At 42.4% G+C, this 12,866-nt stretch overlaps 1 protein-coding gene across 1 annotated transcript in view; it reads left to right on the top strand.

Moving 5' to 3' along the window:
• The window catches only part of MINK1 (misshapen like kinase 1), a 1,658,622-nt gene that overhangs the window by 250,822 nt on the left and 1,394,934 nt on the right, over nucleotides 1-12,866 (top strand). The window contains exons 4-5 of the mRNA XM_044077078.1: nucleotides 9,730-9,855; nucleotides 11,520-11,630. Coding sequence (XP_043933013.1) covers nucleotides 9,730-9,855; nucleotides 11,520-11,630 — 237 coding nt within the window. The remainder of the gene's footprint in view (nucleotides 1-9,729; nucleotides 9,856-11,519; nucleotides 11,631-12,866) is intronic.

A 12,866-nucleotide genomic window follows, 5' to 3' on the forward strand; every position in this document is an offset into this window, starting at 1 on the left:
GCTTTTCTCCTTCCCACGCAAAATGTTGTCCAGAAAGGGTGCATTTGGCCATTGGCCTTCCTCTGTCCCAAGGGGGATTCCTTCTGAACCCTGTGACTCGTGTGTGTGTGTGTGTGTGTGTGTGTGTGTGTCTCTCTCTCTCTCTCTCTCTCTCTCTCTCCTTCCCTCCTTCCAGAGATTTCTAGAACCGGAGCCTCATTGCCACTTAACTCATTCACACCAAAGGAGATCAGAAAGTTTGCATTGTAACTTCCAGTTGGCGGGGCCTAAGCCTTTTGACAGAATCAAATTATGTCCTCAGTCCTCACACTTCAAACAAATGTTCACATCTCTGGAACCACAGGGGTGATGCAAGAAATGTAAATGGCAAAGCCTTCAGCACAAATTATTTTTATAATGTTGGCATTCTTTAGGTTGTAGGTCTTAAATTGAATTTATTAGTCACAGTAAATGTAGTAACTATTATGTTTGTAATATTTTGTACACAACTTAACAACATTTCAGCAACCACTCAAGTTACACACACAGCAGCAGCATTTTATTCATCTAGCTGAGAGCTTTCATATGAGGCTAAGGAGTTCTGTCTGCGTTACTTGGTTGTTGAGGTTTTTAGAAAAATATGATCATTTTTATATATATATATATATATATATATATATATATATATATATATATATATAAATTAGTATCATAAAAACAGTTAATATCTCTACCTGCACTAGACAGAGATCAAACATTAGAAGATGAAATTATTAAAAATCTTGTACATAGCATGTTTTGGAATTATTGATGCAAATGTGAACAAGCAGTATTTGACACCTAGAGGTGTCAGTAGGAGTTAACTGCGGATGCACTTGGAGGCGTAAATCAGATGTAATGAGTTAAGCAGGGGCTTTTATTCAAGGATTTTTCAAATGCCAAAAAGATCCTATAGACCTATATGAGATCGTTCCATTTTAAATCTTTTTGTCAAGATTCTGAAGTTCAAAATCTTGTCCCATGTACCTCTGATTCCTTCTCTAGCATTCATGGTAAAGCTACATTTAAAGCATACCCATCATGGCATTCCCGTTGAACAATTATCCGGGTCTTGTGTCTGGGCTCACATTTTCAGTTATGTTTTATCCTTTGGACTTTCCCTGCACTAAAGTTATTCAGTGTCTTTCCCTAGTCATTGCTTATTGCAAACTTCAAGGCATTTGTATTTTTCAATACATGCATGATTTCTTTGTGTGCAGACTGTCCTCCTAGCTGTCAAGAATCAACTGTTCATAATCTTCTGTTCAAATCAAGTATATCAGAAGTTTTGTCTTACCCTTTTAAATGAATTGTATTCCTGGGATATTTAAATTCTATCCCAAGAAGAGCCTTTCTTCTTCCAAAGTAGACATGATGTCCTTCAAGGATGCATCTGCAGTCCTAACATATGGGTTGTCCTGCCTCAGGCAGCCCTTCGGTCGGCCGGATTCCAAAGTCTGGGTCTGGCCTCGGCTGATGTCGCACTTCACCCGACGTCATAGCTGCTGTGTATTGGGTATAAAGGCATCAGCCGACGCCATTTTCCTCCGTCTTTCTTGCCGCGTGGTGCCCGAAGCAGAAGCTGTTCGCAAGTGCCGGTCGGTCAGATCCAGAGATTTCTACTACCGAAGACTTCTAAAAAGCTAAGTACCCCGTTGGGGACTCTTTCTTGCCTCAGCCGATGTCAGAAAAAGTAAATAATTGTTTAACTTGCGGGAAACAAATACCTCATAAGGATTTCCACTCTTACTGCCTTCCTTGCTTAGGCCCAGACCACGACGTATCAGCTTGTCTAGCCTGTGCTTCCTTCAACCGACGGACACTTAGACGTCGGTCGGAGTTTGCAGAGGAGTTTTTTGGCCCCGCTTTTGCTTACAAAATGCCGTCGGAGACTCCGACTTCACAATTAGCTAAAAAGCGTAAGGAAAAGGACCGACACTCGCAGTCTGCGGTTTCGGCTGAAATCACGGTTAAGCAAACCGCGAGTGTCTCGGTTTCGGCTGAAACCGAGTCCTCTGTTCTTCCTTCGGCCAAAAGCATGCCTCCAAAAGCCGAGGCCTCACAGAGCATGGCTGAATCTGCTACTGAAATTTCTCCTGCTGTAGCAGGCACCTAGGATTTATCGGATACTATTCCTTTAGACATATCTACTCCTGCACGTGGAGCTGCTAGGCCCCCTGCATCTATGTCTATCAAGGCTTTTTCTAGGGCTAAAGCAGCTAAATCTTCCAAGGCCTTGCCTGCAAAAACCCCCTCACACAGGCCTACCTCTAGCTCCCAAATGCTCAGCCTGGCTGAGGATCTCATTTCTTTGATCAGGGGATCTCAACCTCACCCAGACAGGGCCTCTCAACCCCCTCCAGAGAAGAGGCCTAGAACTGAGCCCCCGGATCCTGTTTCTACAGACTATTCCTCGGATGACTCAGAAAACTCAGACCCTTCAGAAGGCCCATATTCTCCTTATGAGGATTCCGATGCAGAAGACTCCATTCCTTCTGCCTCTCCTCCTGAAGAATTTTCTTTTGGGGAAACCTTACATGCTATGAGAGAACATTTTCAATGGCAGGGCCAGGATTTTTCAGATTCAAGGAAAAGGCTAAGGACCTTTTTACATTTACCACAGCATAGGCCTTTAGCCATTCCTCCAGTACTAACAGTTGATGATGCATACAGTGATGCCTGTACTGCCCCTGACTCTCTCCCTCCGGCCCCTGACTCTCTCCCTCCGGCCCCTGCCAAGCCCGACAGATATTACAGGGTCCCGGACACACACTTCCACTTGTATAAGGCTCCTATTGCAGATCCTGAAACCATTTCACAGGGCCCCAAAGCTGTAGCAGCTGCCTCTGCCAAAACCCCTCCCTCTGAAAGAGAATCTAGAGCATTAGAGAGATGGGGTAAAAAAGTTTATACTTCTGCTACTCTTTCGGCCAGGGCCTTAAACTGTCAATTTCACATGATTCAGTATCAGGAATTTTTGTTAGACCAGCTAAATAAAAAACTGTCCTTTCCTGAACCTATAGACCATAAGTCCCTTCAGGATTTGGTACATAACACTCAGCAGGTCAGTAATCATTCCTTAAAATGTGGCTATGATGCACTGGAGGCTTCCTTTAGATCAGCTATGACTGGAACAGTGATTAGAAGGCTTGCCTGGTTAAAAGAGCAATCCTTACCAGACCATGTTAAGTCAAAGCTCCTAGATGCTCCTATGGAGAAACAAAGTTTGTTTGGCTCCCCTGCACAGCAAGTGCTAAAGAAGGTGGAAGAAAAAGCAAAATCTGTCCAAACAGTCAAGGATTTCTTACAGGTCCAAACTCCGAGGTTTAGTAGAAATTGGCCTTCGAAGAATTGGTCCTTTCCAGACACCTCCAGAGCACAGAGAGGCAGAAATAGGCACCCAAGAGGCAGAGGTCAATCCAGAGGTGCCTACAGGGGACGTCAGTGGCAGCCTAACAACCAGAGAAGTACTGCCACAGATTCAGCTACAACCACTTCCACAGGACAGACACAATGACTTGGCTCTGATACCGCCTACCAGGGAACAACTGGAAGCACCCTTGGGCGGAAAGCTAGCCTTATTTTCCGTAAACTGGCATTACATTACAGGAGACAAATGGATTTTACAGACAATAGACAAAGGCTACAGGTTTCACTTCCACACTCTACCAAAAAAGAGAGGAATGCCAAGCCTACCACCAAACCAAAAAACAAACGCTCTAAGACAAATCAACCACCTACTAAGGATGAGAGCTATAGAAAAGGTACCGCCTATGGAACAAGGACAAGGATTTTACTCCAGACTTTTCCTGGTACCAAGGAAAGAAAATCAATGGAGGCCTATTCTCGACCTGTCCGCTCTGAACACGTATCTCATTGTTCCAAAATTCAAAATGCTGACCCTACAGCAACTTCTTCCCATGCTGGGCCAGGAGTCTTGGCTGGTGACTCTAGATCTCAAGGAGGCATACCTGCACGTCCCTATACGACCAGATTGCAGAAGATGCCTCAGATTTCTTGCAGGATCAGAGCATTATCAATTCTCAGCATTGCCCTTTGGCTTATCTACTGCGCCCAGAGTATTCACGAAATGCCTGGCATCAGTAATTGCTCATTGCAGGCTTCAGGGAATTCAGATTTACACATACCTGGACGACTGCCTAATACAAGCGGACAACAAGACCAAATTAACAAAAGATTTGGAAAAGGTTATACAACTGCTACAAGCCTTGGGATACACAGTCAACATGAAAAAGTCAAAGCTGGTACCATCCCAAAGGATAACATTCTTGGGTGCAGAACTGGACACATCAAATCAGATGGCATTTCTCACAGAAGAAAAACAAAAGCAACTACTACTATTTCATGGCATTAACAACACAGGCCCAGCTTACTGCAAGGAAAGTCCTGCAAGCCCTGGGTTATATGGCATCCTGCATAATATTGATTCCGCATGCCAGGCTGCATATGAGAAAGTTGCAATGGTACCTAAGGAATGTATGGTCTCAACACAAGCACAGTCTAGAAGCCCAGATTCCAATAATACCATGCCTGAAGCAAGAATTCCTGTGGTGGGCTCAGGCCTGTCAGTTAAACAGAGGACTGCCTTTCCACAAACCTCATCCAAGCCAGACCATCACCACGGACGCCTCAGACCTAGGCTGGGGCCCACACATGGTGGACAAGTGTATACAAGGCCTATGGACACAAGACCAGCTGAATCTACACATAAATCAAAAGGAGATGCTGGCAGTGAAACATGCAATCCAGACATTCAGACCTTTTCTTCAACAGGGTCACTTGCTGATAAGGACGGACAACACCACAGTCATGTGGTATATCAACAAACAGGGAGGTACACACTCATATCCTCTATGCCGGATGGCAATGGACCTGTGGAACGTGGCCCTGAACCTCAACATTCAAGTCCAGGCCAAATTTGTGCCAGGAAAAGAAAATTCACTAGCAGACACCTTAAGCAGAACTACCACGGATGCCCACGAATGGATGCTGCATCCAGATATCTTCAAAACCATTACAAAGAAATGGGGATTGCCAGAAATAGACCTGTTCGCATCCCCACACAACCACCAATTGAGGAAATTCTGCACAAGGACATACCACCCACTTGCTTGGAAGGTGGACTCCCTATCCTTCAGTTGGGAAAGCCTGACAGCATATGCGTTCCCACCTCTTCCTTTGATGCACAAAGTCCTACTGAAGATCAAAGAGGATCACCCAAGGATAATCCTGATAGCTCCAGACTGGCCGAGGCAGCATTGGTACCCGCTACTGAGGAGTATGTCTCGGACACACGCATGGCCTCTACCTCTATGTCCTTTACTTCTCACACAGAACAACTACAAGATCCTACATCCAAACTTGAAAACACTACAGCTAGCTGCTTGGAACATTACATAAAGCAAAATAACCCAGATTTATCTCAGAGGGTTAAAGACATTATCCTGGAGGCTCGCAGACCCTCCACAAGGAAGACTTATTCAGCCAAATGGAAAAGATACCTCATTTGGAGTGCAGCAAAAGGGGAAAATGTATCATTAGCAAACATAGCTAACATCCTGGAATACTTAGCAGAACTTTTCCACAATGGCCTGTCTTACTCCTCCATTAAGATTCATGCATCAGCAATTTCAGCAGAATACAACATGGATCCTCCCGTCTTCTCTCATCCTCTACTCAGGCAGTTTCTGAGAGGAATTAAAAATGTAAAGCCTCCATGGAAGCCACCTTTGCCTACATGGGACCTTAACTTTGTGCTGGAAAAGTTAACACTTCCCCCTTTTGAACCAGCAGCAACAGCAGAATTACAGTTCTTATCTTGGAAAACTGCTTTCCTGCTTGCAATCACTTCAGCAAGAAGGGTTTCGGAATTACAGGCATTAATGGCAGTACAGCCCTTCCTAATCTTCCATCAGGATAGTGTCCTTGAGAACTAACCCTACTTTTATGCCAAAAGTGGTTACCAGAGTATCATTGAACCAAGCAATTCACTTACCAACATTCTTCCCCAACCCACAGAACAGGGGGGAAAGACTACTACATACCTTGGATGTGCACAGGCAATTACGCTACTATCTGGACAGAACTAAGACCAACAGAAAAACTGACCAGCTTCTTTTAGCATATGCAACAGGAATGCAAGGAAAAGCAATTTCAAAACAGACAATCTCAAAATGGATAGGAAATTGCATTAGATTTTGCTACTCTTTTCATGGAAAGACAGCTCCAGAAAACATCAGACCTCACTCCACAAGGGCTACAGCCACTACTACAGCTTTCCTACGAGGAGTGGCTACCAAAGACATTTTAGAGGCTGCTACTTGAAGCTCCGTGCATACATTTGCCAAGCATTATAATCTTCCTTTATACTCCAGATCACGAGCAGGTTTTGCAACTGCTGTTTTGCAAGGGATCTTAACTTACACCTTCATTATCTTAGTACCACCTCCCCCAGTTTGGCTATGGTATTCTACCCATATGTTAGGACTGCAGATGCATCCTTGAAGGACATAGTACAGTTTTGTACCTACCATAAATGTAGATGTCAGAGAGGTATGCATCTGCAGTCAGGATTACCTGCCCTCCTTCCCCTCTGTGGTACTCCTAGGGTATTTACCCATCTTGTAGCTAGCTGGGGGAATCTATTATGGTGTATTTGTTTGTATATATGTATATACATTCTTATATTGTTTGCTTTCTACTGTTTGGAATCATTTGCATTTATCCAAATTTAGCCTTCCTAGAGGGCACCTGGCATCTGGGGCAAGAAACACTGAGGAAAATGACGTCGGCTGATGCCTTTATACCCAATACACAGCAGCTATGACGTCGGGTGAAGTGCGACATCAGCCGAGGCCAGACCCAGACTTTGGAATCCGGCCGACCGAAGGGCTGCCTGAGGCAGGACAACCCATATGTTAGGACTGCAGATGCATACCTCTCGGACATCTACATTTATGGTAGGTACAAAACTGTACTTTTTGGAAGTTCGTCCTGAGTTTCACCTATTGAAGTCATGCATTTCCAAGGGAATTTAATAGCATTTTTGGGAATATATAGTCAAGGATATGCTTCTGGTCAGATTCCACATGAAAATAAGTACATACCTCAGATTTGTCTTTACTCTGCATCTGCACCCTTTCTTTTCAGATCCCATTGTTGGAATTTGTAAAGATGAAGATTCTGTGGTGGGTAGACCAGATCTCTTGCAATACAGGCCTTCCATTCTCCCTTCTGCCCCCCCCAGTCTCACTACTGATGCACATACTTCGCAACATCTTAGAGCAAGAAATCTTGACAAAGCCATACATAAGTGGGACAAAGACCCCAAAATAGGAACATTTTTTAAATATTCCTCTTACAAACTTACAGTTGATAGAATAACTGGTTTTGTATTGGCATGTATTTCTGACGGTTATGATGTCTGTCACTTAATTTTCTAACTTCAGCCTTTAATGAGTTGCCACTAATTTGCCAGCAAGTCGCAATTTTATGAAAAACTGACCAAAAAATATGAGGCAAAAATCTGGACGTTCTGCGAAAATCTCTACAGTTGAGAGGTTTGCAGATGCATCAGAGCAGGCATGAGGAGCAGTTTGAAAAGGGGTAAAAGTGCAAGTTCTGTGGAATCATAAGGTTAGATGCACAAACACAAATCAGAGCGATGATGGCAGTGATAAACACTTTGAAAGCCATAAATTGTTTCTTGTCCCAATCACCTCAGCAAGATTACACAGACAATGCCACTAATGTACCTAAACAAGAGGGTACCGCATCTCACCCTCTTTTGCAGACTTGCTGTGATTGCCTGGGAGATGGCACCTTGGCGCTCTCTGACTTGTCTTACTTCATACATTCCATCAGAACAAAACTCAGTTGCAGCCAAGCTCAGCAAGACCACCCCAGAAATGTAAACTTCATCTGGGGTCTTCAGGATGCCTAAACTGTGGGAACTTCTTAAGCAGACTGTCTACTCCAGGATTTCTTGGAAACTGACCTGGAAAACAAACACTTTCCCTTGGATGAGAAAGTTCCTGAATGCATTTTCACTTTCCACTAATATCCAGGGTTCTTCTGAAGCTACAGAAGGCATTGCCATAATTGTGTTGGTGACTACCTTTTGGCCAAGGCTACAGTGGTTTTACCTTTTAAATCTCCGCCTGAAGCCATTTCAGCCAATTGCCTGGATGATTGCATTTTGATGCCCTTCAGGCACATGCAGCAGGGGTGGAAAAAAAAAAGCTACTAGCAAAATTATACACGTGGTAGTAGAAACGACTTCCTTGTTGCTGCCATTACTGAAGCTCTGCCCATCTTTAGGCCAGGTTTCCTCTGTCTTGTTTGTGAGTTACTGTCCTCCATGGCTAGTTTATTCCTCTAGCATGGAGAACTTTTGTCATTTTATCCCACCCCCTTCTTTTCTAACTATACTCAATTTTTGAAAGGGTTGTTGCATATCCACCATCATAACAGGTGGCTCCTTGAGATGTAAAATGTGTGGCTAAAAATCTTACTCTCTCCATTTGAACCAGCTCATGTAGCTTAATTGACGCTCTCAACATTGGAAGGCTGCTCTACTTATTCTCAAAGCAGATGTCAGGGCAATATCTGAGTTGAATCACAAGTACATGGTTTCTTTGAAAACTTGTATGCTTTTATCCCTAAAGTGGTCTCAGATTACTTTAAGCCAGGCTATTAGTCACCCAGTCTCCTTTCCTTAACCAAAGAATAAGGGAGAAATGAATAGTCACACTTTACCACTGCAGGCAGCACAGGTACTACCTAGACAAGATGTAAGCCTTCAGGAAAGCAGTTTCCCAAGAAAGAGGAAAGGACAACCCAGTATTGACTAATGGTTCTCGCACCCTATTTCTTGTGCTATGCTCACTATTAGCTACTTCCAGGCACTGTGATTCTACTAGAGATTTGTTTTTTTCTGTAGTGTTCTGGAAAGGGGTGGACTCTATTTTGGAATCAGCAACTTGGTTTTCTGTATGTACTTCAACACATTTCAAATTGAATGCCTTTTCCAGTTTCAGAGCAAGGTTTTTTCTAGGGCCATTCTCCAGCGGCTCCTGGATCCTTGAATTCCTTCTTCCTCACTAGTTATTTATAAGCTATAGTAATCAACTGTCATAGCCTAGGCTACTGCCACAATGATATATTAGAACACTTACTGTTATGGTAAGTTTACTTATACTTGTTCTGATAATGGGGCTAGAGGAAGTGGTAGATACTGATCCACTCCTTCCTCTAGCTCCCTTAGTTTGGTTATTTTTCTTGTCAGGTGATGGATGGATGGTGTGGATACGTACATCTGTTTCTGTATAGTTTACTGTTGAATTGTTTCCTAGTGTTCTTCCAGGTCTTATTCCACCTTTTCTAGGCAAAATCGGAGGTAGTTTGCACTCCAGTTGTGATATGGAGCGGCTCCCTAGCTCTTTACAATTGGAGCATGTGGAAGACATAATTCAGCTTTGAAAAACTGACCATCATGAAGGGGGGGGGGGGTAGGACCAGTATTGCTTAAGTTACTGAAGCAGTCATCTATGAGAACATCTACTGCTGTGTTTACTTCAAGTGTACCTTTATAGTAAGTTCTTACAGTTGTACCTTTCTGCAAAATATCTTCATCAGCTGATGCTTTCTCATATAATAGCTTTGCAGAGTAATATTTCTTTCATGTTGCAGGATGAGGAGGAAGAAATCAAGCAAGAAATTAATATGTTGAAGAAGTACTCCCATCACAGGAACATAGCCACATACTATGGTGCCTTTATCAAGAAAAGCCCTCCAGGCCACGATGACCAGCTCTGGGTAAGACTGCTCACAAAATGACACTTGTAAAACCGTGGGTGTAGATTTCAGTGTTAGAGGAGGATGTAGCGCAGTCAGAGATCTTTGAGAAGATTTAAGGTTACTCCACTTGCATTGCATCTTACTACATGTATTTTTTCCCTCTAATTCCATGTAGCATTTTAATGTACCAGTACAACTGCTGCTTTGCTGGGCTCTTTGTAGTAGGAAGCGCGTTACTGATCCTTGCTCAGGCAAATTATTTCTTAAAACAGCTTGCTTGATTCTTTGATATATTGGTGTTAATGTAAGAAATGTAGCTTTATGTTCTGAATTTTCACGGTTACATTTCTGATGATCAGCAGGACTCGTGTAAAAGGTCGAGTCCCAAGGGTTTACTCTGTGAATTCCCTTAAGCTGATACAGTAAGTCATGCTCCTTATTTCTCTAGAAGAGAACTTGTACTCTTGTTCAGTCTGAGTGTGAATGGTTAGGTGATGTACTCTGCAGGCCAAAGTTGATGTAGTTTTACTTACCCTGGCAGTAGTTAGCAGAACTGTGAAGAGAGTACTTAATGCTCATCCATATTTATTGTCCTAACAAACTCCATGCTGCACATGAGTGCTAATACCACTGACTGCAGAGCACATTTTGGGCATAGGTCTGTGGTGCATACTGCTGAGAAATATCATTCTGCCATTTTGGTAATGTAGTGATGAAGTAGATGCTATATGTTCAAAATTTCAGAACTGTAATGTGGAACTGTGGTCTTTGTGCATAGAAGAGTCCTTCCATCAGCTGTGTTGGACTGTGGGATGCTTAACCAGTTAACGCATCACTCTCTAGCAGCTGTTATAGTTTCTGAACTGTTTGTGTAATGTGTACATAATTATTTCAGTGCTAGTCTTTTTGAAAACCTACCTTGAGTTGTACAAGTCATCCTCAGAATACAGAAGTTGAACATCACTCAAACCGTTGTTTTCTTTACCTGTTTGTGGCTAGGTCCTCTGTGCACCTGTGTTGTGACTTTTTCTTAGTTTTATATTTGGTACAGTTAAGGCAGATATTTGAGAGCACAAGTCTGTTGCAACATGTGGTATATTTAAAGTTTTTTTTCTATTTTGATGTGTAATAGTTATTTGGCTTGAGTAAAGACTTTGGTATCACTGTTAATATTTCTGCTGAAACTTAATTTCAGAGGGTAAGTTTGAAAAATATCTATGTTTGGAACACATCAATGTTTTGCCTTTCTAACAGAGTTCTACATTTATCTGATCTAACTTTAGTGTATTTCCAAAAGTCTAGTCATTTGTTGGACTTTTACTTTGCCATTTCTTTTGGTAGGTTTTACATTTTCTCATAGTTAACATACAGCTGAATTACTGAGACTTGGATTTGAATCTCACTTTCCTTTAGGAGAATTCTGTGTACCTTGAGAAAGCTGTTCTGTTTCCTTTGGATACAGGTTTTTCTTGGAAAAGGAAACTTGTTTATCTTAATGGACCTATTTCATAATGCTTACTGTTAAGCAATTTTTTATTGCATAACTGGTCCATATCTGCATGCTGCACATATTTTCATGAATACTTGCATGTTTTTCTTGATGTCAAAATTTGGTCATGTTGCTTTATGTAGTAGAAATGAAATGGCTGTTAATTGTTTTCTTTCTTTCTTGCGTCTCATAGCTAGTAATGGAGTTTTGTGGAGCTGGTTCAGTCACGGACTTGGTGAAAAACACTAAAGGGAATTCGTTGAAGGAGGACTGCATCGCCTACATCTGCAGAGAAATCCTACGAGTAAGGACTAATGTCTCGAGTTGTTGTTTGTGACATTAGAGTTTGTGTGCCAGTCTTGATATTGCAGAAAAAAATCCCTATACAAAGGTTTTCTCCTTTTTTTTCTTGTACCCAATTTAGATTACATTGCATTTGACAGGGTATAGTCTCTCTAGTTTCACTTTTAAGTAAATTCATCTGACAGTCCATCTCCACTGCATCTGTCCATTCTCCTTCATTCCCCTTGCCACTTTTTTGTGGCTCATGCTGTCTTGAAAGCCACCTGTCACCCATTCTTGTAGCCCAAATCTTTCTTTGAATTAGTAGTTTTACAGCTGCAGTGAAATGTTTGGTCCTTCCCTTCTTTCAACTTGCCTTTGCCCCCCCTCTCCACCTGTTTTGTGGATAATCTTTTCTCCCCATTTATGATCTCTTGTAACCATGTCGTGTGACCCTTTTCTGATTTCTTGTGTGAGGAACTGCAGCCTCCTCCAGTCTTTAATAACACTTAGCTCCATCCAGCTGTTTATCTTTTTTACTGTGGAAAAAAGTTTCATTGTAAAACCATCAATTCATGCTAATAAGACCTACTATGAACCAGGTACAATTTGAAATAGTAAAGAATATGTGGGGAGTACTAGAGTACAGGAACTCTGATCCACACAGAATAACTTGGTAAACAAAGTTAGTTACCTGTATTTCAGCTTTGACAAAGCCCAAACTTCACGCTTTCCTAATGCATTCCCTGTGGACTTTGTTCAACAGGCTGATGTCTTTTCCAAAGTGTGATCTCAAGAACTGCAAACACTAAGGTTTGGTCTGACCAAGGCCTTAAAAAGTAGGACTGTTTTCTTTCTGGAGACTGCCGCCTGTGTTTGAACTCCAACATTTTTTTTGTTGGTGCCACTGCCCTCTCGTGTCTTTCTGTGCATCCCCTCTAGTTGGTAAATTCACACATGTGTTTTTGTGCCTAAAGCTGGTGTACTTTTTTTGCATTTGGTATATTTATGCCTGAGTGGTCATCCATTCCCAAGCTTGTTAATATTATCCTTTTTGCTGACTGGATTAATCCCACTAGGTTAGTAGCCCCTCTTCGGGGGAGGCCCGAGGTGGTATTTATACTGCTAGGGGAAATCTGGCCCAGGGTGTTTTCCACATCCTCCCTGCTACCAGCAATATTTATAAGTAGAGGTTTTGTCTGTTCATTATATCTGAGAGTCTGGACTGCCCATTGCTGTACCCCACTAGTCACTTTCC

The sequence above is a fragment of the Protopterus annectens genome, chromosome 7.part0, assembly GCF_019279795.1.
Source record: "Protopterus annectens isolate FY-2018-M chromosome 7.part0, PAN1.0, whole genome shotgun sequence".
Lineage (NCBI taxonomy): Eukaryota > Metazoa > Chordata > Ceratodontiformes > Protopteridae > Protopterus > Protopterus annectens.